Below are 22,277 nucleotides of genomic sequence, written 5' to 3'. Positions count from 1 at the left end.
TATGGTCCTAAACCCTCAAACCCATTGACCCAGCTCCTCGTGGTATTTGGTTATGGCTAAGGAGTTTTCATAACCTTGCCCCTGTGTGCCCTACTATATACGTGGATATCTTGCAGCACATACAAATACGTATGTAGAAATATCTTCTGTCAAACCTGTATGTGCAGTGGGTGTACTCCCATACACTGTTCCGCACCTGTTCAGCTTCCATATCTACCTCTGTATCCACTTGTAAATTGTTATTACTGTTATCGCAGGATTGGATATGTAATAGTATTTACCGTTGTTGCCTTTTACTCTTGTGTTCCTCCCAGTGCTGACCTCCCTCTCATTGTATATTGCCTTTCCATTTCCAGGTTAATACGTGTCTACTACCTAGTGATTTTCCCTCCCTCCCTGGTAACCATCAAAGAATGTTTTTTTCTGTGTGTAAAATCTTTTCTTGACTTTTCATAACAGGTTGCATAGTTTTTAATGTGTTTGTTATATATATTCTTTTATGAATTGTCAATGTTCTTTGCCCATTTTTATCTTAAAACCCATTGGCGTCGAGTCGATTCCAACTCATAGTGACCCTACAGGTGTTGGAATTTTTCCTTATTGATTTTTAAGACCTCATTCACATATTAATGATACTGCCCCTTTTTCATACGTGTTAGAGAGATGCTCAGTTCATTGTTTTTATTGTATTTTTAATAGCATTTAAAAATTTACTGTAAATCTTTAAATCTTTATAAATTGGGTCCATCTCATCATTTCCTTTCAGTATCTGCCTTTGACACTCACTTAGAAAACATTCTTCACCCAAATAAGATGTGAACGTCACTAATGTTCTTCCTCTTATACTTGCATGGTTTTGTTTTTTACTTAAACATTCAGTCTACGTGGCATTTATTCAGATACATGACATATGAGGGAAGGCTTGAACTTAAATTTTTCTCCATATTTTTTCTGTAGTTTTAAAATACTCTTTATCAGATGTTGAAATCTCATATATATATATACTCTGATTCCGTTTCTGGATTTCCTGTTCTCTTCCACTGTCTTTTTCTGCCACACTCAAATTATTCTAAGTATTGCATCTACTACGTGTTTTACTGTCTGAGAAGAGTAATTCCTGTTAGTAACATTTCCTTTTCAACTTTTCCATGCCTATTCTCACATGAATTTTCCTCAGATGAACATAGCCATTTTGTCAGGTTTTTTCCCAAAACAGTGTTGGTACTTTTGTGAGCTCATTAAATTTATAGATTAATTACATAGAATTATCTTTATGAAGGAGCCCTGGTGGTGCAACAGTTACGTGCATGGCTGCTAACAGAAAGGTTGGCTGTTAGAACTCACCCAGCAGCTCTGTGGGAGAAAGACCTGGTGATCTGCTTCAGTAAAGATTACAGCCTAGAAAACCCTACAGGGCAGTTCCTGTCTGTCACATGGCGTCGCTATGAGTCAGAATCGAGGGCACTTAACAATAACAGCAACAACATCATCATCTTCAGGAGGTTGCTTTCCTGTCTAAGAACAGGATAATCTCATTTCTTTAGGGTTTTTTCTAGGCTCCTCAGTAAAGTTCTCTAGGTTTCTTCATGTTGGCTTTGTGCATATCTTGTTAAATTTATTTGTGGACATTTTATATGTCTTTGTTGCTGTCATCAATGAGTGTCTTTCCTCCCTCACCCATTGTATTTTGTACCTGGTGTGATTGATGTAAAGAGCCCTGGTGGCACAGTGGTTAATTAGGCTCATGGCTGCTAACTCAAAGGTTGGTGGTTCAGGCTGACCCAGCAGCCCTGTGGGAAAAAGACATGGCACTCTCCTTCCATAAAGAGTACAGCTTAGAAAACCCTGTGGGGCATTTCTGCTTTGTCACATGGGGTTGCTATGAGTTAGAATCAACTCGACAGCACCGAACAACAACAGCATGGTTGCTGTAGGGAAAAGCAATTAAGCAATTTATTTTTTAAATTTACTTATACTCTCTGATAGTGTTTCAGCTCATTCTCTTGGATTTTCTAAATAAAAAATAGTCATATCATATTTACGTAATAATTTTGCCTTCATGTTTCTAACAGTTACACTCCTTATTTTCTTGCAGTTGGCAAGCATGTCCAGAACAATGTTGAATAGCCATGAGAATGTCCGTCTTTGACTTGTTTCTGGTATCTGACGTTCAGCGTTGGGCATGGTGCCAGCTGTTGTGCCAGCTTGAGATGGTCTGTTTCTGCACTGGGGACTCAGTGGTAGTGGGACACAACAGCCTGCATAGTGTCACTCATCTCAGTAAGGGTGCAGGGTGGTCTGCACAGTCATCCACTTTGAGTTCCTATGAATTCACAGATTATAAAAACTGTAGAAAATTTGCACAAGAGAAATACAGAGAACAAAGCAGCCATGCCCAGAGACAGCCATTGTGATTGTACACATTTACTTTTTTATTTAAAAAGCCAGAAGTTGAAATAACATTGCCAAAGAACTGTTAGACTAAACCCATATAACTGATAAAAGAGTTGATTAATGATTAATTATAATGGTGTTCTCAACGTTTTTTAAGCTGTGCCTCTTGTCAGTAACCAAAAACCAAATGTCTTTTCTGTAATTAGTAATATGAAAAGAATTTTTTTTTTAATAAAAATTACATAATATTAAATACTTTCAGCCTCAGCCCTTCCTTTGCTCCAAAGTTGAGGGCTGAGCTTGATCCCAAGACACAGAGGACTAAAAAGGAGCTGTCCATCCATCTTTTCTGTATACTGGAATTCCAGTCATTCATTACTCCTTTAACAAACATTCACTGAACCGTTTTTATGTCTCATGCACTGTGGATTCAGTAGTGAATAAAACAAAGTTCCTTTTGAGTTATGTGGAATTCTAGTATAATCACTATCACTGAGCAGGAAGGCACTGGGGCAGCACCATCAGCATTAAGCTGAGTCTCCAGTGGCAGGGAAAAGGCCTGGGGTGCCCAAGCCCACAAAAAAGCATTCGTTGAATGAGTGGCTACATGTGTGATCCAGAGCGTGTGATGCTGGAGTAGTCGTTTCATTTGTCAGCCTTTGGATGAGGCCCTCGGTTTCCACGTGGCTTATTGAATGTCTACCTCAACTTCTCTCGGGGTGGCATCATCCTGCCTTAATAATCTGTGTGGTAGTTTGCTGTTGACCACAGTCACTGGAGTAACAGGTATGCAGACTATAGTTAAAAGATTTGATATAGGACTGTTCTCAAGCAAGAATCTAGTCTCCGGATGCTAAAGAGCGTTGTGAAAGACTTAGAAGCAGTGTTATCAAGATTGGGTGCCAACTTGCTTGTTTGACTTCTGAAAATGTTGCCCAAATGTTTGAACAATGGAAGCAGCCAATTAAGGGAGCTACATATGAGTCCATTGCAGATCCTCTGGATGGACATGTTGACACATTTCTGGATTTGGTTGAAGTCATCAGTCCATGCTGGTACAGACTTCTGAATAGCTAACATAGAAAGTGTTTCCACTTAGTAGCGTAACTGAAAATGTTTCCGAAATAAACAGGTCAGTTATATCCCCAAAACAGTCGCCAGTACTCCTGGTTTGCTGCTGCACTGGAGTGTGGTCCTTGATACACAAGAGAACACTAACAAGCTACTGATGTCTACCCACGCTCAGCCAAACCAAAGCAATTTCAGAATCTCAGACTTCTAACAAACAGAAGGGGAAATATGTTGCTCTACAATAGTGCATAAAATAATTAGGAAAAAAATACAGAAAAGCTTAATTAGGTATTTGTAATTTATTGGAAGTCTTATTATAAGGAACTTACCTGGCTTTAAAGAAGGTGAAGCTGTTCTTCAGAGGAGCAGAGAATTGCCACTCATCACTCTTATTTTTAGAGTAGTTAGAAACAACTACATGAATAACAAAAGGTCTAATCACAATAAAATTTTTATTTATAATTTGAAAATGAAGAGATTATATCTTTCCCCAAGAGCAGGGATGATTAATTGGTATGTTTGTATACGTTAAAGAGATAGTCTTAAACTACTGTACAAAAGTTGATTTTTAAAAACAATTTAAAAAATATTTTATTTGTGTCAAGTTTGAAAATTTATGAGATAATCTTAACTCCCTAGGACTACCACCGTCTTGGAGACACACACACACATACAGCACACCCTAGGGGGAGTTTTGTCACCAAGGCAGATCCTTTAAGGCATGGGGCAGGGAGTCTGCGCATAGCAGTGGGTTAGAGAGAACCACCCCCAAGAGAGCTGTGGACCAGGAACCTGGAGACCTGGTGGCTGTTGCTAGCACAGACATAGCTCACAGAACACTGGGCAGGCCAGTTGCCCTTTCTGGGGCTTGATTTATTCATATAAACAAGGGGGAAGTTGGACTAGATCAGTGTTTCTTAAATTTGTGGGAAGTACAGAATGAACTTTTTTTACCTGGAACACTGATAATTCTGGTGAAAAAATTACCAGACCGGGGGGAAAAACCTCCCAAACTTGGCAATATATAAAGTAAAAAACAAAACAGAAAAAATTAACTATTACAGCAATTTTAGAACTAACATTGATCTGGTTTTTAGTGAAAAACAGAAAACGTGCCAAAGCACAGAGCTGTACAGAGCAGAGACAGCCTAAGTCAAGTTAACCTTTAATGTAACTCAGTGATTTGCAGTGGGAAAAAGGGAAATGGTTCTCATTTGGGAATCTGTAGTAGGCAATCCCTCTGCCCTGGTTTGGGCCTCAGCTTTCTCATCTGTAAAACCAGGGGCTGAATGGTTGGTCCCTAAGGAGGCTTTCTGGTTGTAACTCTGAAATAAATAAAACTGACAGGCCTAGGGCTGGAGTGGTGTGCTGTGGTATAAGAGTTTGCTTTCCGACTCCTCTGTCTGCTTGCTCCCACCACGTCTAAGAAGCTGCAGCAGGTCAGAGATTCTGACAGACCAAGGTGGGGCAAGAGGGTGCCCATTCTTGGTTGAATTAAGGAATATAGGTGGATCTGTATGACCTGGAGGGAATCACTTCCATTGTTTCCCAAAGATTATTTTAGGAAGCAGAAGACAATTTTTTTCTTTTCCTTTTTTTATACGCTTAAGAAAACATTTCCCATTTTGACATTTTTTTATATGTACAGTTCAGTGCAGTTAATCACGTTTATCTTGTTCAGCCATCACCACTATCCATTTTCATATTTTCCCTCACCCTTAAAGAAGCTCAGTGTCTCCTAAGCAGAGTCCCCCTTCTCCCCTCTCTGCTGCCCTTCCCCGGTAACCACTGATAAACTTAGACCTCTATACATGTTCCTGTATAAGTGAGATCATACAATGTTTATCCTTTTGTGATTGACTTTATTTCACTCAGCATAATGTTTTCAAGGTCCATCCATGTTGTATCATGTATCAGGACTTCATATCTCTTTATCGCTGAATAATATTCCATTGTATGTATGTACTGTATTTTGTTTATCCCTTCATCTGTTGATGGACATTTAGGCTGTTTTCACCTATTGGCTCTATTGTGAATAGTTGCAGTGAACATTGGTGTACAAGTATCTGTTTATGTTCCTGCTTTCAGTTCTTTTGGGTATATACCTAAGAGTGAATTGCTGAATCATTGGTAATTCTATCCTTAACTTTTTCAGGAACCACCAGAGTGTTTTTCACGGTGGCTTTACCGTTTTACAGTTCCACCAGCAATGAATGTTGTTGTTGTTTGGTGTTGTTGAGTTGGTTCTGACTCATAGTGACCCTCTGTACGACAAACAGAACAAAACACTGCCCAGTCCTATGCCATCCTCACAGTCATTGCTGTATTTCAGTCCGCTGTCGAAGCCATCTCCTGGAAGGTCTTCCTCTTTTTTGCTGATCCTCTACTTTACCAAGCATGATGTCCTTCTCCAGGGAGTGGTCCCTCCTGATATTATGTACAAAGTATGTGAGACGATACCTTGCCATTCTCGCTTCCAAGGAGCATCCTGGCTGTGCTTCTTCCAAGATAGATTTGTTCATTCTTCTGGTAGTCATGGTATATTCAGTATTCTTCAACACTGTAATTCAAAGGCCTCAGTTGTTCTTTGGTCTTCTTTATTCATTGTCCAGCTTTCACATGCCTACAAGGCGACTGAAAACACCATGGCTTGGGTCAGGCGCACCTTAGTCCTCAAAATGACGCCTGCTTTTTCACGCTTTCAAGAGGTCATTTAAAGCAGATTTGCCCAATGCAATACGTCATTTGGTTTCTTGACATTGGCATTGATTGTGGATCCAAATAAAATGAAATCCTTGACAGCTTCAGTCTTTTTCTGTTTATCATGATGTTGCTTATTGGTCCAGTTGAGAGGATTTTTCTTTTCTTGAGGTGTAATCCATACCGAAGGCTGTGGTCTTTGATCTTCATCAGTAAGTTCTTCAGGTCCTCTTCACTTGCAGCAAGCAAGGTTGTGTCATCTGCATATCTTTCCCCCCAGAATACGAATAGCTTTGTTGCTTAGAAAGATTGAAACTGTTTAATATAAAGAATTAAATATACATATGTGTGCGTGTATGAGAAAGAGAAATCACTGAAATTCCAGCTAATATTTTGGTATTTAGCCTTTGTAAATATTTTTCTTTTTGCCTAGATACCTATTTGGATATTGGATATCTATATGGTTTTACATAAATGAAATCATACCATTCATCTGTTGCATGCTTTTTTGGCTCAACTCTACGTCATGGACATCTTAGCATATCAGTGGAGATCCTCGTCTTCACTTTTCATGGCTGCGGAGGATTTTCTTGTGTGGGTGGCTCTGATGTAAACAATCCTTTTTAATGGAAATGTTGGTGTGCAGTTTTTGACCCTGTTAATAATGCTGTGATAAATACCTTTGCATGTAGATCTTAGCATTTTTATTTCTGGACATCCGTTACTAAGAATTTTTAGATGTACAGCTATGGGTCAGAAGTTAAATATATTACCAACTTTAATCCATGTTGGAAGCTGCTTTCTAGAGCGGTGGTTTGCTGAATGACTGCAGGGGTAGCCGTGGATTTCTGTGCAGTCTCCCAGGTCTGATGCATATTCCCTGTGAGGGGCTGGGCTGCCTGACCTCTACCCCAAGTGATCCAGGCCTGCTTCTCCATTCCGCCCCCAGAATGCCGTCCGTGTTCCACGGGACTTTGAGGGCTGCAGTGTCCTGCGCAAGTACCTAGGCCAGCTCCACTACCTGCAGAGTCGGGTCCCCATGGGCTTGGGCCAAGAGGCTGCTGTTGCTGTCACCTGGTGAGACCTGGCAGCAGCAGGGCTGGCGGGGACCCTGGGGAGTGTCTGGGTGGGGGGATGCACTTTCTCTTGCCTGGGCTCTGGCCAGCCCCTTCCCTCAAGTTGACCGGATAGCATGTCTGCAGGACAGAGATCTTCTCAGGCAAATCTGTGGCCCATGAGGACATCAAGTATGAGCAGGCCTGCATTCTCTACAACCTTGGTGAGCTGCCTGACCCCTTTCAGCCTTTCCTCATGGCCCTGCCTCCCAGCCCTGCTGACCTAGGGTCTCAGCTTAGCAGCCAGCCACAAAGGCAGTGGGCTGATGGAAGGAACCTGGATTCTCACCCTTCCACGTCCTTCCCCACAGCTCTGCCAGCTCCTTTGCTGGGCTGGCTGCCATACTGTGGCCATTGTGTACTCCGGCCAGGAGAGATGACCTCCTTTCTGCTCTGGACCTTCCCTCTTGCTCCTTGGCTTTGGGTTGCTTCAGGCAGAGAGAATAAGGCTAGCCTAAAAGGTCTCCTTCTTTCACCCCTGATGGCCCATCATCAGCCTGCTTAGGGGAGATGCATGGGGAGCCCCAGGGTCCTGTGTGGGCATTCCTGAAGCTTCAGGACTGGACCCCTGGGCTGGGGACTATTGAGGGAAGCCCCTCAGTCCTCTACCCCCTAGCAGCTGCCTGGTACAGAATGGGAGACTGAGGAGCTTGGCCTGACTGCTGAGTTTCCCCATTTGCTCCAACTTTGGTGTCCGTGGACTCCCGGCCCGGTTCCCAGACTCCTGTTTTCCTGATCATGGATGACAGCCTTGTCCCCCTCTGCCTCACGCTTGGCATAGGTCAAGCAGCCTAGGGGAGCAGCCCAGGCTTGTCCTGATACCATGTCCTCTGCCTCCCCAGGAGCACTGCACTCCATGCTGGGGGCCATGGACAAGCGGGTGTCTGAGGAGGTAAGGAGGGGAGGGGTGGTGGGTGGGACATATGGACTTAGCAGGGAGTGGCGCTGAGTGGGTCGGCAAAGGGAGTGACACAGGTAGCTGTCTGGCTCTGCCTTCAGCCATCCTCCCCTCCTCCTCCTCCCAGGGCATGAAGGTCTCCTGCACCCACTTCCAGTGTGCAGCCGGTGCCTTTGCCTACCTGCGCGAGCACTTCCCTCAGGCCTTCAGCGTTGACATGAGCCGCCAGATCCTCACTCTCAATGTCAACCTCATGCTGGTGAGGAGGAGACGGTCGGGACAGGACAGCTAGGGCTGGGCCCCGGGCCACGCCGTGTCTCAGCGGGCATTAAGGGACAGGCAGGGGGCCTTGGCTTTGGTCTTTTGAGTTCTAAGGTGGACCAGGAACAGGGCTGTGCTTCTTGGAGTCAGGGAGGCTAGAGGAGAGGGGATCCCTGTGGCCCACCCCCTGGGGACGAGCAGGTCTCGGGGAGCGAGGAGTGTACCTGCATTTGTTGTCCCAGGGCCAGGCTCAGGAGTGCCTCTTGGAGAAGTCGATGTTGGACAACAGGAAGAGCTTTCTGGTGGCCCGCATCAGTGCCCAGGTAGGGGCAGGCGTAGGTGGCGGCCCTCTAGGGACTGAGGGCAGGCCTCTGGCTTACTCCAGATCCTCTGCTGACTGGGCCCCCAGGTTGTGGATTACTACAAGGAGGCATGCCGTGCCTTAGAGAACCCCGACACTGCCTCACTGCTGGGCCGGATCCAGAAGGACTGGAAGAAGCTGGTGCAGATGAAGATCTACTACTTTGCAGCTGTGGCTCATGTGAGGGCACCACAGCCACAGGGGCAAGCTGGGCTGAGCTGCCACAGCCCGGGAACAGGTGGTGATGTCTCTTCTTCTTTCCAGCTGCACATGGGGAAGCAGGCAGAGGAGCAGCAGAAGTTTGGGGAGCGGGTGAGTAAGCTGAGGCAAGGAGGGGTTGCAGGACTGGCTCCAGCTCGTTAGTGAGACCCTGGTGCAGTCCTTCCTTTACATGGACCAAGTGGTCTTCTGTCTCACCCCCACGTCACTGGCCACCACTCTGCCGTAGGACTAGTGTTTCTTCATGTGTTGTGTCCTCCATGCAGCCCTCATTCCCAGGAGTCTGAGGTGGCGTGGTGGGCTCCCCATGGCTGGATAGCTGGTTGGAAGTGTAAGCTGTAGGGCAGCAGGGTGTGATGCTAACCTTGGTGCCATTGGCTGGGCTGGCACCTGGATGTCTCTTCAGCTCCTTGTCTTTTACGGGGATACCTGATGGCAGGGCTAGGTGGGGGGAGGCAGGAGGGAGTTGGGGCCCAAGTGGGAAGGACAGACCAGGCTCTGTCCCCTGCAGGTTGCATACTTCCAGAGTGCCCTGGACAAGCTCAATGAAGCCATCAAGTTGGCCAAGGTAAAGTTGAGGAAGGGCCTGGCTGGCTATCAGCCTGGCTGTCCCCTCAAACCCCTGAGGGTACATGGTTGGGTAGAAGCCTGGCGGGGACTTGGCTGGTGCTGAGGCCCCACCCCTATTCCTACCCGACAGGGCCAGCCTGACACTGTGCAAGATGCACTTCGCTTCGCTATGGATGTCATTGGAGGAAAGTGAGTCTGTGGGGTGGCTTGAGAATGGCCCTGGTTCACTCTAGTCCTGAAGGGTCATCCCCCTGCCTGCATTTTTGGGAGGCTGGGTCCTAGATCTGTGCTGACCCCCAGGGCTCCCTACTCCCCCTGTCCCAGGTACAATTCTGCCAAAAAGGACAACGACTTCATCTACCATGAGGTGGTCCCAGCACTGGACACCCTTCAACCTGTAAAAGGTCTGGGAACTGAGGAGAGGCTGAGGGTTGGGGTAGGGCTGAAGATGGGGGGCTAGAACAGAGCCACAGACTCCATCCAGGGCTCTGTGTGGGCCTTAACACCACAGTTCTTTTCCCCAGGAGCCCCGTTGGTGAAGCCTTTGCCAGTGAACCCCACAGACCCTGCTGTCACAGGCCCTGATATCTTCGCCAAACTGGTGCCCATGGCTGCCCATGAGGCCTCATCACTGTACAGGTGGGTGGGCGGGCTGGCCCTAATCCTTAGCATAGGTGGGCTCGGGGTATCTCTAGAGACCACAAACCTCCAGCAACTGCTCTCTCGCTTCCCCGGCAGTGAGGAAAAGGCCAAGCTGCTTCGGGAAATTATGGCCAAGATCGAGGACAAGAATGAGGTCCTGGAGTGAGTGCAGGCCAGGGGGTGGAAGGTGTGGGGGGCACACACCAGACTTGTCTGGGGTCCCAGCGCCACTTTGTGCTGGCAAGGAGTAGTGAACGGTCTGCTTATGCAGAGGATTTTCTAGCTCTACGCCTACCCGCCATCCCTTGGGCCTTGTGGGCTGGATTTGGGAGGTGAGAGTTACTGTCTTGGGAGGAGGATGTCCCTTGTGTTTCATTTTTCAGTGGGTGCAGATCAGGCTAGATCTGGTGTGGAGATGGGTTGGGGATGGAGAGTTGCCACCTGCAGACTTCAGGCCTGCTTCGGTAGTGTGGAGGCTGCCCTGGCAGGTACCCTTCACATGGGGCGGATGGTGTCAGTGCCCGCCTCGTCCTGTTGCCTCCACAGCCAGTTCATGGATTCTATGCAGCTGGATCCCGAGACAGTGGACAACCTTGATGCATACAGTCACATCCCACCACAGCTCATGGAGAAGTGTGCAGCTCTCAGCGTCCGGCCCGACACCGTCAGGAACCTCGTCCAGTCCATGCAAGGTGAACAAGGGCCAGAGCAAGCGGGTGGCGGGCGGGAACGAACGTGGAAGCCACACCTCTCCAGGCCATGGCAAAAGCAGCGGCCCCCACGGATCGCAGTGCTGTGTGTGACCAGAGCTCAGCCAACATTGGGGCTGCACACACGCCCCCAACAGCAGACATTTGAGTGGGGCCTGGTCTGCCTGCCTCAGGGGCTGTGTCTCTCCCCCGCCTTGCAGTGCTGTCGGGTGTGTTCACGGATGTGGAGGCCTCCCTGAAGGACATCAGGGACCTGCTGGAGGAGGATGAGCGGCTAGAGCAGAAGTTCCAGGAGGCAGTGGGCCAGGCGGGGGCCAGCCCAGCAGCCCCAACGGCTGAGCTGGCGGAGGTGCGGCGAGAGTGGGCCAAATACATGGAGGTCCATGAGAAGGCCTCCTTCACCAACAGTGAGCTGCACCGAGCCATGAATCTGCACGTTGGCAACCTGCGCCTGCTTAGCGGGCCTCTGGACCAGGTCCGGGCTGCCCTGCCCACCCCAGCCCTCACTGCAGGTGAGCCGTGCCCACCCCATGGGGAGACATGGAGCTGGGGCTTCTCCAGCCTCAATGACCACTGCTGTCCGCAGAGGACAAGGCCGTGCTGCAGAACCTGAAACGCATCCTGGCTAAGGTGCAGGAGATGCGGGACCAGCGCGTGTCCCTGGAGCAGCAGCTGCGTGAGCTTATCCAGAAAGATGACATCACTGCCTCTCTCGTCACCACAGACCACTCAGAAATAAAGGTAGGGGGCAGGCAGGGTAGGGGGCTCTATGGGGGCCCCACCCTTAGATGGTAAGGCCATGAGTGTTCTTCTCCCACATACTCCCTCAGAAGCTGTTTGAGGAGCAGCTGAAGAAGTACGACCAGCTGAGGGTGTACCTGGAGCAGAACCTGGCAGCCCAGGACAACGTCCTCCGAGCACTGACAGAGGCCAATGTGCAGTATGCAGCCGTGCGGCGGGTACTCAGCGAACTGGACCACAAGTCAGTGCCTGGCCCCTGTGCCTCTGCCTGCTGTCTCGCCCTCTGCCTGCCCCTCACCTCAGGTTGGCCTTCTGCCCGGCCAGGTGGAACTCCACTCTGCAGACCTTGGTGGCCTCCTATGAAGCCTATGAGGACCTGATGAAGAAGTCCCAGGAAGGCAAAGACTTCTATGCAGACCTGGAGAGCAAGGTGGCTACTCTCCTGGAACGAGCCCAGTCCACCTGCCAGGCCCGTGAGGCTGCCCGCCAGCAGCTCCTAGACAGGTGGGTGTGACCTCTAGGCTGTGGTGTGGCTCCAGGCCAGGCTTGGGCTTGGCTGATGGGTGCCTGGCCTCACTCCTTCCCTGCCCCACAGGGAGCTGAAGAAGAAACCACCACCTCGGCCCACAGCCCCAAAGCCACTGCTGCCCCGCAGGGAGGAGGGTGAGGTGGTGGAGACAGGAGACCTGCCCGAGGAGCTGCGCAGCCTGCCACCTGACATGGTGGCTGGCCCACGGCCATCAGACACCTTCCTGGGAACAGCTACCCTGCTCCACTTTTCTCCCAGTCCCTTCCCCGGCTCCGCAGGCCCAGGACCCCACTATCTTTCAAGCCCTTTGCCCCCTGGTACCTACTTGGGCTCTACCCCAATGTTGCAGCCCAGGCCTCCCCATGCCCTGGGGCACGCTGCAATGGCCGTGGCTCCCGGGCCTGCCCACTATCCCAACCCTGCCTATACTCCAGAGCTGGGCCTTGTGCCCCGATCATCCCCCCAGCATGGTGTGGTGAGCAGTCCCTACGGAGGGGTGGGGCCACCCCTACCAGTTGCAGCTCTGCCCTCAGCCCCACCTCCCCAGTTCTCAGGCCCTGAGTTGGCCATGGGGGTCCGGCCAGCCACCACCACAGTAGACAGTGTCCAGGCCCCCATTCCCAGCCATATGGCACCAAGGCCAAACCCTGCCCCTGCTCCTGCCCAGCCCTGCTTCCCAGTGCCCCCACCACAGCCATTGAGCACACCATACACCTACACTGTGGGGGCCAAGCAACCCCTCACAGCACCCCCAGCCCAGCACCACTTTCCTCCCAGCATCCCCACAGGTTTTCCAGCCCCGAGGGTTGGGCCCCAGCCCCATCCCTCACGAGCAGCGTTTCGACCACAGGCCCCCCAGCAGCCCCTTGCACTCCAGCATCCACAGCTCTTCCCTCCCCAGGCTCCGGGGCCCCTTCCCCCCCAGGCCCCAGGGCCCCTTCCCCCCCAGGCCCCAGGGCCCCTTCCCCCCCAGGTCCCAGGGCCCCTTCCTCCCCAGGCCACCTTTCCCTTTGCTCCTCAGCCTGGTGTCCTTGGGCAGCTGCCACCCCCTCTGCATACCCAGCTGTACCCAGGCCCCACTCAAGACCCTCTGCCCCCCCACTCGGGGGCTCTGCCCTTCCCCAGTCCTGGCCCCCCCCAGCCTCCCCATCCCACCTTGGCATATGGTCCTGTCCCATCCCCCAGGCCCCTAGGCCCCCAGGCAGCTGCTCTCTCCATTCGAGGCCCCCCACCTGTCAGCCAGCCAGCCCCCAGTCCCCACCTGGTGCCTTCCCCTGCCCCGTCACCAGGGCCTGGCCAGGGAGCCCCTCGGCCTCCTGCAGCAGAGCTGCCCCCATGCCTGCGCCGAGGCTCTACAGCCGCAGACCTGCTCTCCTCCAGCCCTGAGAGCCAGCACAGTGGCTCTCAGCCTCCGGGAGGTGGGCAGCCCCTGCTGCAGCCCACCAAGGTGGATGCAGCAGAGGGCCGTCGGCCCCAGGCCCTGCGACTGATTGAGCAGGACCCCTACGAGCATCCTGAGAGGCTTCGGCAGTTGCAACAAGAGCTGGAGGCATTTCGGGGCCAGCTGGGGGATGCAGGGGCCCTGGACACCGTCTGGCGGGAGCTGCAAGACGCACAGGAGCATGATGCCCGTGGCCGTTCCATTGCCATTGCCCGATGCTACTCACTGAAGAACCGGCACCAGGATGTCATGCCCTACGACAGTAACCGGGTGGTGCTGCGCTCGGGCAAGGACGACTACATCAATGCCAGCCGTGTGGAGGAGCTCTCGCCATACTGCCCGCCGTTGGTGGCCACCCAGGCCCCACTGCCTGGCACAGCAGCTGACTTCTGGCTTATGGTGCATGAACAAAAAGTGTCCATCATTGTTATGCTGGTGTCTGAGGCTGAGATGGAGAAGGTGAGAGGTTCGGTGGGTGCCCATGATGTAGGGGGTTGGAGGGACCCTGGCAAACCAGCTGTAACTGCCTGCCTGTTTGCCTTACAGCAAAAGGTGACACGCTACTTCCCCACGGAGAGGGGCCAGCCCATGGTGCATGGGGCCCTGAGCCTGGCCCTGAGCAGTGTCCGGACCACTGAAACCCACGTAGAGCGCGTGCTGAGCCTGCAGTTCCGGGACCAGAGCCTCAAGCGCTCCCTTGTGCATCTGCACTTCCCCACCTGGCCTGAGTTGTGCGTCTGCCCCCTGGATGGTGGTTGGGGTGGTGTTGAGCTGTCTGTTCCTTTGTGAAGGGATGAGAGGGACGGGCCTGGTCAGGCCTAGCTCATAGGCCCTACCCTACCTCGTCCCACAGAGGCCTCCCTGACAGCCCCAGCAACCTGCTGCGCTTCATCCAGGAGGTGCATGCACATTACCTGCACCAGCGGCCCCTGCACACACCCATCGTTGTGCACTGCAGGTAAGGGGTGGGCAGCAGCCTGAGGGCCCCCGTGGGCTCTTGGCCTGGCCTTATTCACCTCCCTCCCTGCTGCAGCTCCGGTGTAGGCCGCACAGGAGCCTTCGCCCTGCTGTATGCTGCTGTGCAGGAGGTGGAAGCTGGGAATGGGATCCCGGAACTGCCTCAGCTGGTGCGGCGCATGCGGCAGCAGAGGAAACACATGCTGCAGGAAAAGGTGAGGGCCTGGGCAGGCAGGTGCTAGGGTCTCTGCCCAGGGCAGCAGGCCTTGCCCAGCTGACCTGGCCACATGCATCCCTGCAGCTGCACCTGAGGTTCTGCCACGAGGCGGTGGTAAGGCACGTGGAACAGGTCCTGCAGCGCCACGGCCTGCCCCCTCCCTGCAAACCCTTGGCCAGCACAGGTGTCACCCAGAAGGTGAGGAAGGAGCCAGTGAAGGGCTGTTGGCCCAGCCACCGCTTCTTGGCACCCCCCATCCTCACCCATGTCTCTTATCAGAATCACCTGCCTCAGGATTCCCAGGACCTAGTCCTTGGCGGAGACGTGCCCATCAGCTCTATCCAGGCCACCATCGCCAAGCTCAGCATCCGGCCTCCTGGAGGCTTGGAGTCCCCAGCTGCTAGTCTGCCAGGCCCTGCAGAGCCCCCAGGCCTGCCTCCACCCAGCCTCACAGAGTCCACTCAGCTTCCTTCCTCATCCCCACCCCCTCCCTCGTCCCCCCTGCCTGAGGTCCCCCAGCCGGAGGAGGAGCTGTCGGTGCCTAAAGCCCCCAGCCCGGGGCCCCCCTCATCCTCCCTGGAGCTGCTGGCCTCCTTGACCCCCGAGGCCTTCTCCCTGGACAGCTCCTTGAGGGGAAAGCAGCGGATGAGCAAGCAGAACTTTTTGCAGGCCCATAATGGGCAGGGTCTTCGGGCTGCCCGGCCCGCTGATGACCCCCTCAGCCTTCTGGATCCGCTGTGGACGCTCAACAAGACCTGAACAGGTTCCTCCACCTCGACCTTACACTACATCGTCTCCAGCACCCACTTGTCTATGTCCAGCAGGGCCCTCAGGTGGACATGGCCCCTGTCCCCGTTCCTGCTGCGTTCAGCCCAGGCCTGGCTCAGCCTGCACCCCTACCCACAGAGGTGCATCATGGGCCTCGGGCCAGGTTCTGCCCCTTCGTGGGACATTTTTTCAGCTCTTTGCTATTGAAATAATAAATCAACCCGTTCTGTGGCCAGTGTCCGAGTCCATGTGGTGTTGCAGGATCCTGGGCCTCAGTGGTACCATGTGAAATTTTCTGACACTAGGTAGGGCCACAGTTGCTTTTCAGCTCTGAAATGGTTAAAGAGGTCCTTATCTCTGCCCTCACTCCACAGCTACCCCTGTAGCTGTATACCCTTCTTGGACAGTACGTGCCTGGGCACAAAGAGTGGAAAGTGAGGCAGGGGCTCCTCTCCTGGAAGAAGCAAGTACCTCACCAGGCCCACAGCAGAGGTGATTTTTAAAAAAAGTTTATTGGATGCAGGACAGATACACTCAGTTCCTCCCCACCAGTCTGGGGCCAGTGCACTGATCCCACAGAGCACACTGGCCCAGTGGTTGCCCTCAGTCCAGCTTCTCCAGCACAGAGGGCACGTACACCAGGCTGAGCTCACTGCCAAAGTTGCAGACAATGGCAGCATTGTCTAGCACCAGGATCTGGCGAGCAGGCTGGGCCTCACTGTTCTTCCCCAGGTAGACTGTCTGCAACAGGTCTCCGTAGTTTAGGTCCCAAAAAGAGACACAGCCCTGGCCACCAGTCACCAGCAGGTTGTCGGAGATGACACCCAAGCTTGCACCACAACCCAGGTCCTAGAGAAGAGGATACAACAGGCTTAGTGTCTAGAATCCTCCCTAAAAACGAGTGAGAATTCTGGGACTGCCTACCTGCTGAATAGAGTAGAGCTTGATGCCTGTGCTGCGGTCCCAGATGCTAATGAGATCATCCAGGCCACTGCTGATGACGCAGGAAGTAGTGCAGGTGAGGGAGGTGACATCCCCACGGTGAGCAAACATGTGGCTGACCCGGCTGCCAGTCAGCACGTCCCACAGGCAGATGGCCCCATCTTGTCCTCCACTGGCCAGCACCATGGTCTGAGGGACAGGCCCAGGGAACGGGGTGACTGCGGTGAAGCATCACCTTGTCAACAAGGGTGTCCCAGTGCCTAGTGGGCAAGGGCCCTCCCTCTGCCTCCTGGAAGGCCCCTGGGGGCCAGTCAGAGCCAAGGGCCTTAAGCCTGGCTTGGTGCCACCCCCACAAGCCCCTCACCTGGTCAATGTACACGGTGGTGATGGCCCCCGAGTGGCCCTGCAGGGTGAAGAGGCAGCACGAGTCCTCCAGACGGAACACCTGGGACAGGGCAGACAGACATCACCTTCAGACTCTGGGATTTTCCAAACTAACATTTTGGCCAGGAAGTGCCTTTCAACGTTTATCCAGAACATCTCTAGCCTCTTCCTGAGAGACCCAAATAGCTGCCACCCCCACCACTGGCCATTCCAGCCTACAGACCACAGCAACGCTCACCCTCAGTGTGTGGTCTTGGCTCCCAGTCACAAGGCGTCCAGCAGCAGCCTTCAGAGCTGTGATGGGCTTCTGGTGTGCACAGGGCACCGTGTGGGTCAAGTGGCAGGCCACTGCATCACTGCTGCTGTACACAGGGGACGTGGGGGCACTGCCCCGCCCTGGGGTCCCTGGGGGTAAGAGACCAAGTGAGGGACTGCTGAGAGCACTTGGCAGGCACCCCTCACGCTCTGCCCACCCCAGGCCCTCTGACCTCTGAACTGCAGGGGGCTGAGGGCAGTGTGGGTCTCCAAGGAGAAGAAATCAAGGGAGCCATTGAGCCGAGCTGCCACAATCCTGAAAGAGAAGAGCACCTGCCAGGGCACCTCTCAGTCCATGGCCTAAAAGCCAGGCACTTGACAGGCTCAGCTCTGCTGGGCACACGGGCAAAAGAGGACAGAAAGGGCTGGTCAGGTTCAGGAAGGGACATGAGGGGCCGTGGCCGAGAGGGAAACACAAGGTGCCAGGAATAAAAGTGGGAGCCAGAGAAGCCAGGCTGCAATCATAACTATCACCCTCTGTGCTTCAGTCTCCTGATCTGTAAAATGGGCTGATGGTATTCACCTCAGAGGGGCTTATGAGCAAGTACCCAGGGGGCATCACGTACAGCGTGTACATTAAAAAAACAGCCAACACATGGAGCGCTCCCCAGCTCAGCCGGGAGTTTAGGTAAGGTTTCCAAGGAGGAAACAGGACCTGGGGCCACAGGAGGAGCTGCTCTCTCACAGGTGTCCCCAGAGGACATTCTCACAGAAAGGCAGCTCCACCCAGCACCTCCCACTCCATTTCCTTCTTCCACAGGAAATGAGTTTCTTCTGCCCAAGAATTCCTAAGCACAGGTAGGACATGGGGACCTTGGCCCAGTGGCCCCACAGCCTTGAAGTGGGTGGGGTTTGAAATCTGACTCCAGCAAAAAGTATTGCCCTCTGCCCACAAATCTGAGGGGCCCACAGCAGGCCTGGGGGAGTCACAGGACAGGGGGAGGGGAGGCCCCAGTCACCAGAAATCTGGTTGGGTCAGACTGAGACATCAGGGTTTTCCTTGAAGCTAAAAAATAAGTAGCAGAGGACTCCCAATGAGCATTGGAAGGCCACGATGAGCCTGGCCAGGCAGGAGAGCAAGACAGTGGCCAGGGCTGTGCATAACCTGGCGGGGGTGGGAAGCCAGGCAGAGACCAAAAGGCCAGAAGCCAAGTGCACTGAGGCAAAGGACACCTCCACCCCAAATAAAAGCTCCAACTCTAGCTGAGATGGCAGTGCCACCAACAGGCCCACCCCAGGCCCTCTGACCTCTGAACTACAGGTGGGTTAAGACCGTCAGCAGAGGGCACCTGGCCGGGGCGGAGGCAGCAGAAAAAAAAAAAAAAAAAAAAAGAGAAAACAGCCTCCAGCAACCAAGGGAAGAAAAGTTCCAAGAGAGTGGTTCTTCTGAAAATACATCTTCTGTAACTGAAAATGCAGCTGAGAAACCCAGAAGTGCCAGCAGTGAAAGGCGAATGAATAACTTCTGGGGTGAAAACGGGAACCTTGTCGTTACTCTCCCTGTCATAGTGGATAAAAGGTTAAGTATTCTAAGCACTTCACATTTTCCTTGTCACTCTCCTGTCAAGGTGGACGACAGCCCTCTGTTCTTAGCTGTAGGTCTCCAAAGGAAAGCCAGGACCCAGGGTCACACCTCAGGGAAAGGAGCCAGGACTCCGTCCTCAGCGTGGCCTGGCACTGAGGCAGGCACCCCAGCGCTCTCACCTTCTGTCAAGGAAAACCAGGGCTGTGATGCCCGAGGAGACTTCCTCGCTGCTGCAGCGTAGCACCCCCTCAATGGCGTCCCAAACCTGCAAGCCAGAGGCTGTGAGCATCTGCCCTCCCACCGTAAGGCCCACAGCCCCTTGCACATACCACGCTCTGCCCACCTCCAGCCACCTTCCCCACCCCCACCCCACCCCGCCCACCTCCAGCCGACCACTGCTCCGCCCCCACCCCAACCCTGTCCCTGACCCCGCCCACCTCCAGCCGGCCACTGCTCCGCCCCCAACCCGCCCCGCCCTGCCACGCCCACCTCCAGCCGGTCACTGCTCCACCCCAACCCGCCCCGCCCGCCCCCGCCCACCTCCAGCCGGTCACTGCTCCACCCAAGCCGCCCCGCCCCTGACCCCTCCCACCTCCAACCAGTCACTGCTCCGCCCCCCACCCCAACCCTGTCCCTGACCCCGCCCACCTCCAGCCGACCACTGCTCCGCCCCACCACGATGAGGCTGCCCTGCAGCTCCAGGCTCCAGATGGAGCCGTCTGCACTGGGGGCCCAGATGAGGGAAGGAGAGCCCTTCTCCGGAGGCAAGCCCCCCTCCTCCTCAGGGGCGGGGGGCAGTGCGGGCCCAGGCGACGGTGGGCGCAGGGCTGGCGAGTGGACGGCATCCAGCCCCTCCTCCTGGTACACCCGCTGCACCAGGCGGCTAAAGTCATAGCCCGGGGAGTCCCGAGCGCGGCCACAGCTCGTCCGGTGCCGGGGCTCGGGCTGGGCGGGCTCTGGGGGCTGCTGCCGCGGCTGTGCTGAGAAGTTGGTGTCGATGAGGCAAGTGAGGTCTGGCTGGTCCCCGAAGAGGGAAGGTGGTGGAGGGCGCCGGGGGCGGTGCCGCAGCGGAGGGCTGTCCCCAGACTCCTCCAGGCCACCCTTCCCGCCGTCTGACAGCCGTTCCCAGCTCTCCTGAGCCTCAAACACGCTGCCAACACTACTGTCCTGGCGCTGCCTGCTGGTGGGGCCCAGAGGAGGGTTGAGGCAGGGTGGGAGCATGGGGGAGGGGCAGAGGGAGAGGCGTGGGAGGGAGCTGCACCTACCCAGGGTGTGGGATTCGAGTGAGGCAGTCCCCCGTCTGCGCATCCCACACACAGACGTGGCCCGCCAGACAACAGCTCACCAGCAGCATGCCGTCACTGGCCAGACACTCAATGTCCTGCAGGAGGGGACGGTGTGGTGCTGGTGTGGACCTGGGCCCGGTGCCCCCCACCGCCCACTGCTGCCCTGTGCTCACCATGAGGTGTCCACGCAGCACCAGGGGCACGATCTCTGTCTCTGGCGGTGCGTAGCCATAGTCGTCGCAGGGCAGGTCCCCGCGCTTCCGCCGGCCGGGCCCACCAGGCTGCCCATAGTTTCTCGGGCAGAGCACGCGGTAGAGGCAGAGCAGCAGCAGTACAAGGACAACGCCCGCTGCCAGGCCGAGTGCCGCCACCCTGAGCCAGGCAGAGAGGGGTGGTGAGGCGTGGCCCGGCCCTGGCCTGCCAGCCCTACCCGTCCCTTCACAAGCCTTACTTGTACAGGGTGACATCTCCATGGGCCTGAGCTCCACCTGGTCCCTCAGGGCTGGTCTCCCAGAGCCCACCGCGTATGGTGCCTGGCCTCGCCGGTGGCCAAGCACTTCGGCCATCCTGTGGGTGCCGTCCCTCCAGGGCCTCCCTCGGATTCAGGTGGAGGGTGACAGGGATGACAGGCAGCAGGCTGATGTATCTTGGACAGGAGCAGGTGGGCCTCAGAGGAGACATCTGAGAAGGACAGCTCCCGCTGCTGCCCTCCTCACCCTGGTCCCTTCCTACTCTCCACACAGGACTGGCTCAGAGATCAGCCCTCAGTCCCTGGGCAGTTGGGTCTCTCTGGGGCCCAGCTCTGGCATCCCGACCTTGTTCTGCCACCAACCCCCAAACAGCCACCATCTCAGCTGGGACTGAAGTCTCGCCTCTCCTGGCACAGAGTGGGTGGCGCCCAGCAGTGGATCTCATTCTGGCCAAGGAGCTGGCAGCTCCCTGTGACTGATTCCCCAGAGCACGAACCCAGGGCCACTTTCTGGGGTTGTGGCTGCTTAGAGTACCAGCTCCCACCTCACAACCTTATGAGTTGTTGTAAGTTATTTGAAACGAAGTGCAGAAATCAAGCCAGGTTCCCCCTTGGTGACCTGAGGGGGAAGTAGCTGCTCTGGGGACAGTGAGCTGGCACCACCAAGCTGGGCTGGGAGCAGCAATCGGCACAGCCCGACTCACCTCTTGGCCAGTGTGATGTTGTAGTAGCTGAAAAGCGTTGGCCAGTGCCGGAAGGACAATTTCCTCCAGAGTTCCTCGTCCTCGGGCCCCCAGGTTACCTCTGGGACTGGGCTGTCATGAACACTGTCTGCTGGACCCATGGGCCCAGATGGCTCCCCTGTCGATGTCTGGTTCTCAGCTGGCTTAGGGGCGTCAGGTGGGAAGATGGAAAAGGCAGGGTCCGGGTGGCTGGCAGGCAGCACACCACTGGGCACAGGCATGGGGGCCAGGGCACCCTCGCCCAGCGGGCTCTGTTCTGTCACCTGGGCAGTGAGGTAGGTGCGCAGCCCTGCTGGGTCTGTGTACACCAGGATGCCAATCCACACAACAGTGCCGGCCTGCAGTGGAGTGTCAGGGGCTCAGTGGAGTCCCTTGGAGGAAGAGGCAGCCCCAAACCCCAGCAGCCTTGGCCCGCAGGTTGGGAGACAGTGCCAGGGCCTCAGGCCTGGGGGTGGGGAGAGGGCATAGGCCAGTCTGCCCTCTTTCTGCTGCCCTGAGTTCCCTCTTCCCCCACACGCGGCCAGTTATCACTGAAGGGCTTGGTCCCTTCTCCATGGTCCCGGTTGAGCCTCCCAGCCTAGAGGTACACTGGAGCACCCTTAGGTTCAACAGAATTGCCCCACCCCTAGCCAGGCCTCAGCTGGGGCCAGAAAACTGCTACCATTCTTGTGGTCAGCATGGCTAGGGGAATCATCTGCCTGACCTGCTTCGGAGGTGCCTGGGGCCCCAGTCGCTGCAGGGCCCCTGCTTCACTCCCCTCTCACTAACTTCTTAGAGAGGCTCCTCTCCCTCCCACCCAGTCCAGCTGGTGAGTTATTTCACCCAGCATTTCAGATGCCTGCACATTAGGGAGCAGCCAAATGAACTCAGAGCCAGAGAAAACACCCCAGCTAGCAGGCTCCTTCCCTGGGTCAGCTTCAGGCTTCTGGGGAGATGACAGCTCCTCCGGGATGCTGGGGCTGCGTCTCCCAGAGACAGACTCAGCTCCTCAGAAACCAACAGGGTCTGAACAGTTTGGG

At 54.4% G+C, this 22,277-nt stretch overlaps 2 protein-coding genes across 12 annotated transcripts in view; one reads left to right on the top strand and one right to left on the bottom strand.

Moving 5' to 3' along the window:
- The window catches only part of PTPN23 (protein tyrosine phosphatase non-receptor type 23), a 44,459-nt gene extending 28,630 nt beyond the window's left edge, over window positions 1-15,829 (top strand). For 2 of the 6 annotated variants that reach the window (XM_064274618.1, XM_064274617.1), the window contains exons 4-27: window positions 6,599-6,759; window positions 7,115-7,242; window positions 7,368-7,444; window positions 8,123-8,172; window positions 8,306-8,437; window positions 8,682-8,762; window positions 8,849-8,980; window positions 9,065-9,112; window positions 9,531-9,587; window positions 9,720-9,778; window positions 9,914-9,993; window positions 10,114-10,228; window positions 10,328-10,393; window positions 10,778-10,923; window positions 11,142-11,453; window positions 11,528-11,682; window positions 11,772-11,923; window positions 12,007-12,186; window positions 12,278-14,111; window positions 14,199-14,383; window positions 14,506-14,610; window positions 14,686-14,824; window positions 14,911-15,024; window positions 15,106-15,829. In XM_064274618.1, the coding sequence (XP_064130688.1) occupies window positions 6,640-6,759; window positions 7,115-7,242; window positions 7,368-7,444; window positions 8,123-8,172; window positions 8,306-8,437; window positions 8,682-8,762; window positions 8,849-8,980; window positions 9,065-9,112; window positions 9,531-9,587; window positions 9,720-9,778; window positions 9,914-9,993; window positions 10,114-10,228; window positions 10,328-10,393; window positions 10,778-10,923; window positions 11,142-11,453; window positions 11,528-11,682; window positions 11,772-11,923; window positions 12,007-12,186; window positions 12,278-14,111; window positions 14,199-14,383; window positions 14,506-14,610; window positions 14,686-14,824; window positions 14,911-15,024; window positions 15,106-15,585 (4,947 nt within the window). In that variant the 5' untranslated portion in view covers window positions 6,599-6,639 and the 3' untranslated portion in view covers window positions 15,586-15,829. The remainder of the gene's footprint in view (window positions 1-6,598; window positions 6,760-7,114; window positions 7,243-7,367; window positions 7,445-8,122; window positions 8,173-8,305; window positions 8,438-8,681; window positions 8,763-8,848; window positions 8,981-9,064; window positions 9,113-9,530; window positions 9,588-9,719; window positions 9,779-9,913; window positions 9,994-10,113; window positions 10,229-10,327; window positions 10,394-10,777; window positions 10,924-11,141; window positions 11,454-11,527; window positions 11,683-11,771; window positions 11,924-12,006; window positions 12,187-12,277; window positions 14,112-14,198; window positions 14,384-14,505; window positions 14,611-14,685; window positions 14,825-14,910; window positions 15,025-15,105) is intronic. The other 4 variants (XM_064274615.1, XM_064274620.1, XM_064274616.1 and 1 more) reach the window with 3 other exon arrangements.
- A 258-nt stretch (window positions 15,830-16,087) lies between these two features.
- SCAP (SREBF chaperone) overlaps window positions 16,088-22,277 on the bottom strand; it is a 109,186-nt gene continuing 102,996 nt past the window's right edge. For 2 of the 6 annotated variants that reach the window (XM_064274621.1, XM_064274626.1), the window contains 11 exons: window positions 21,220-21,596; window positions 20,498-20,692; window positions 20,220-20,418; window positions 20,026-20,141; window positions 19,409-19,940; window positions 18,940-19,025; window positions 17,409-17,491; window positions 17,159-17,325; window positions 16,901-16,981; window positions 16,519-16,725; window positions 16,088-16,443 (listed from right to left, as the gene is read on the bottom strand). In XM_064274621.1, the coding sequence (XP_064130691.1) occupies window positions 16,198-16,443; window positions 16,519-16,725; window positions 16,901-16,981; window positions 17,159-17,325; window positions 17,409-17,491; window positions 18,940-19,025; window positions 19,409-19,940; window positions 20,026-20,141; window positions 20,220-20,418; window positions 20,498-20,692; window positions 21,220-21,596 (2,289 nt within the window). In that variant the 3' untranslated portion in view covers window positions 16,088-16,197. Of the gene's footprint in view, window positions 16,444-16,518; window positions 16,755-16,900; window positions 16,982-17,158; window positions 17,326-17,408; window positions 17,492-18,939; window positions 19,026-19,408; window positions 19,941-20,025; window positions 20,142-20,219; window positions 20,419-20,497; window positions 20,693-21,219; window positions 21,597-22,277 lie in introns of those variants that run through there. The other 4 variants (XM_064274623.1, XM_064274622.1, XM_064274624.1 and 1 more) reach the window with 4 other exon arrangements.

The sequence above is a fragment of the Loxodonta africana genome, chromosome 22 (assembly GCF_030014295.1).
Source record: "Loxodonta africana isolate mLoxAfr1 chromosome 22, mLoxAfr1.hap2, whole genome shotgun sequence".
Lineage (NCBI taxonomy): Eukaryota > Metazoa > Chordata > Mammalia > Proboscidea > Elephantidae > Loxodonta > Loxodonta africana.
The sequence above is the reverse complement of the archived record's forward strand: the minus strand, read 5'-3'. Positions and strand labels throughout refer to the sequence as shown.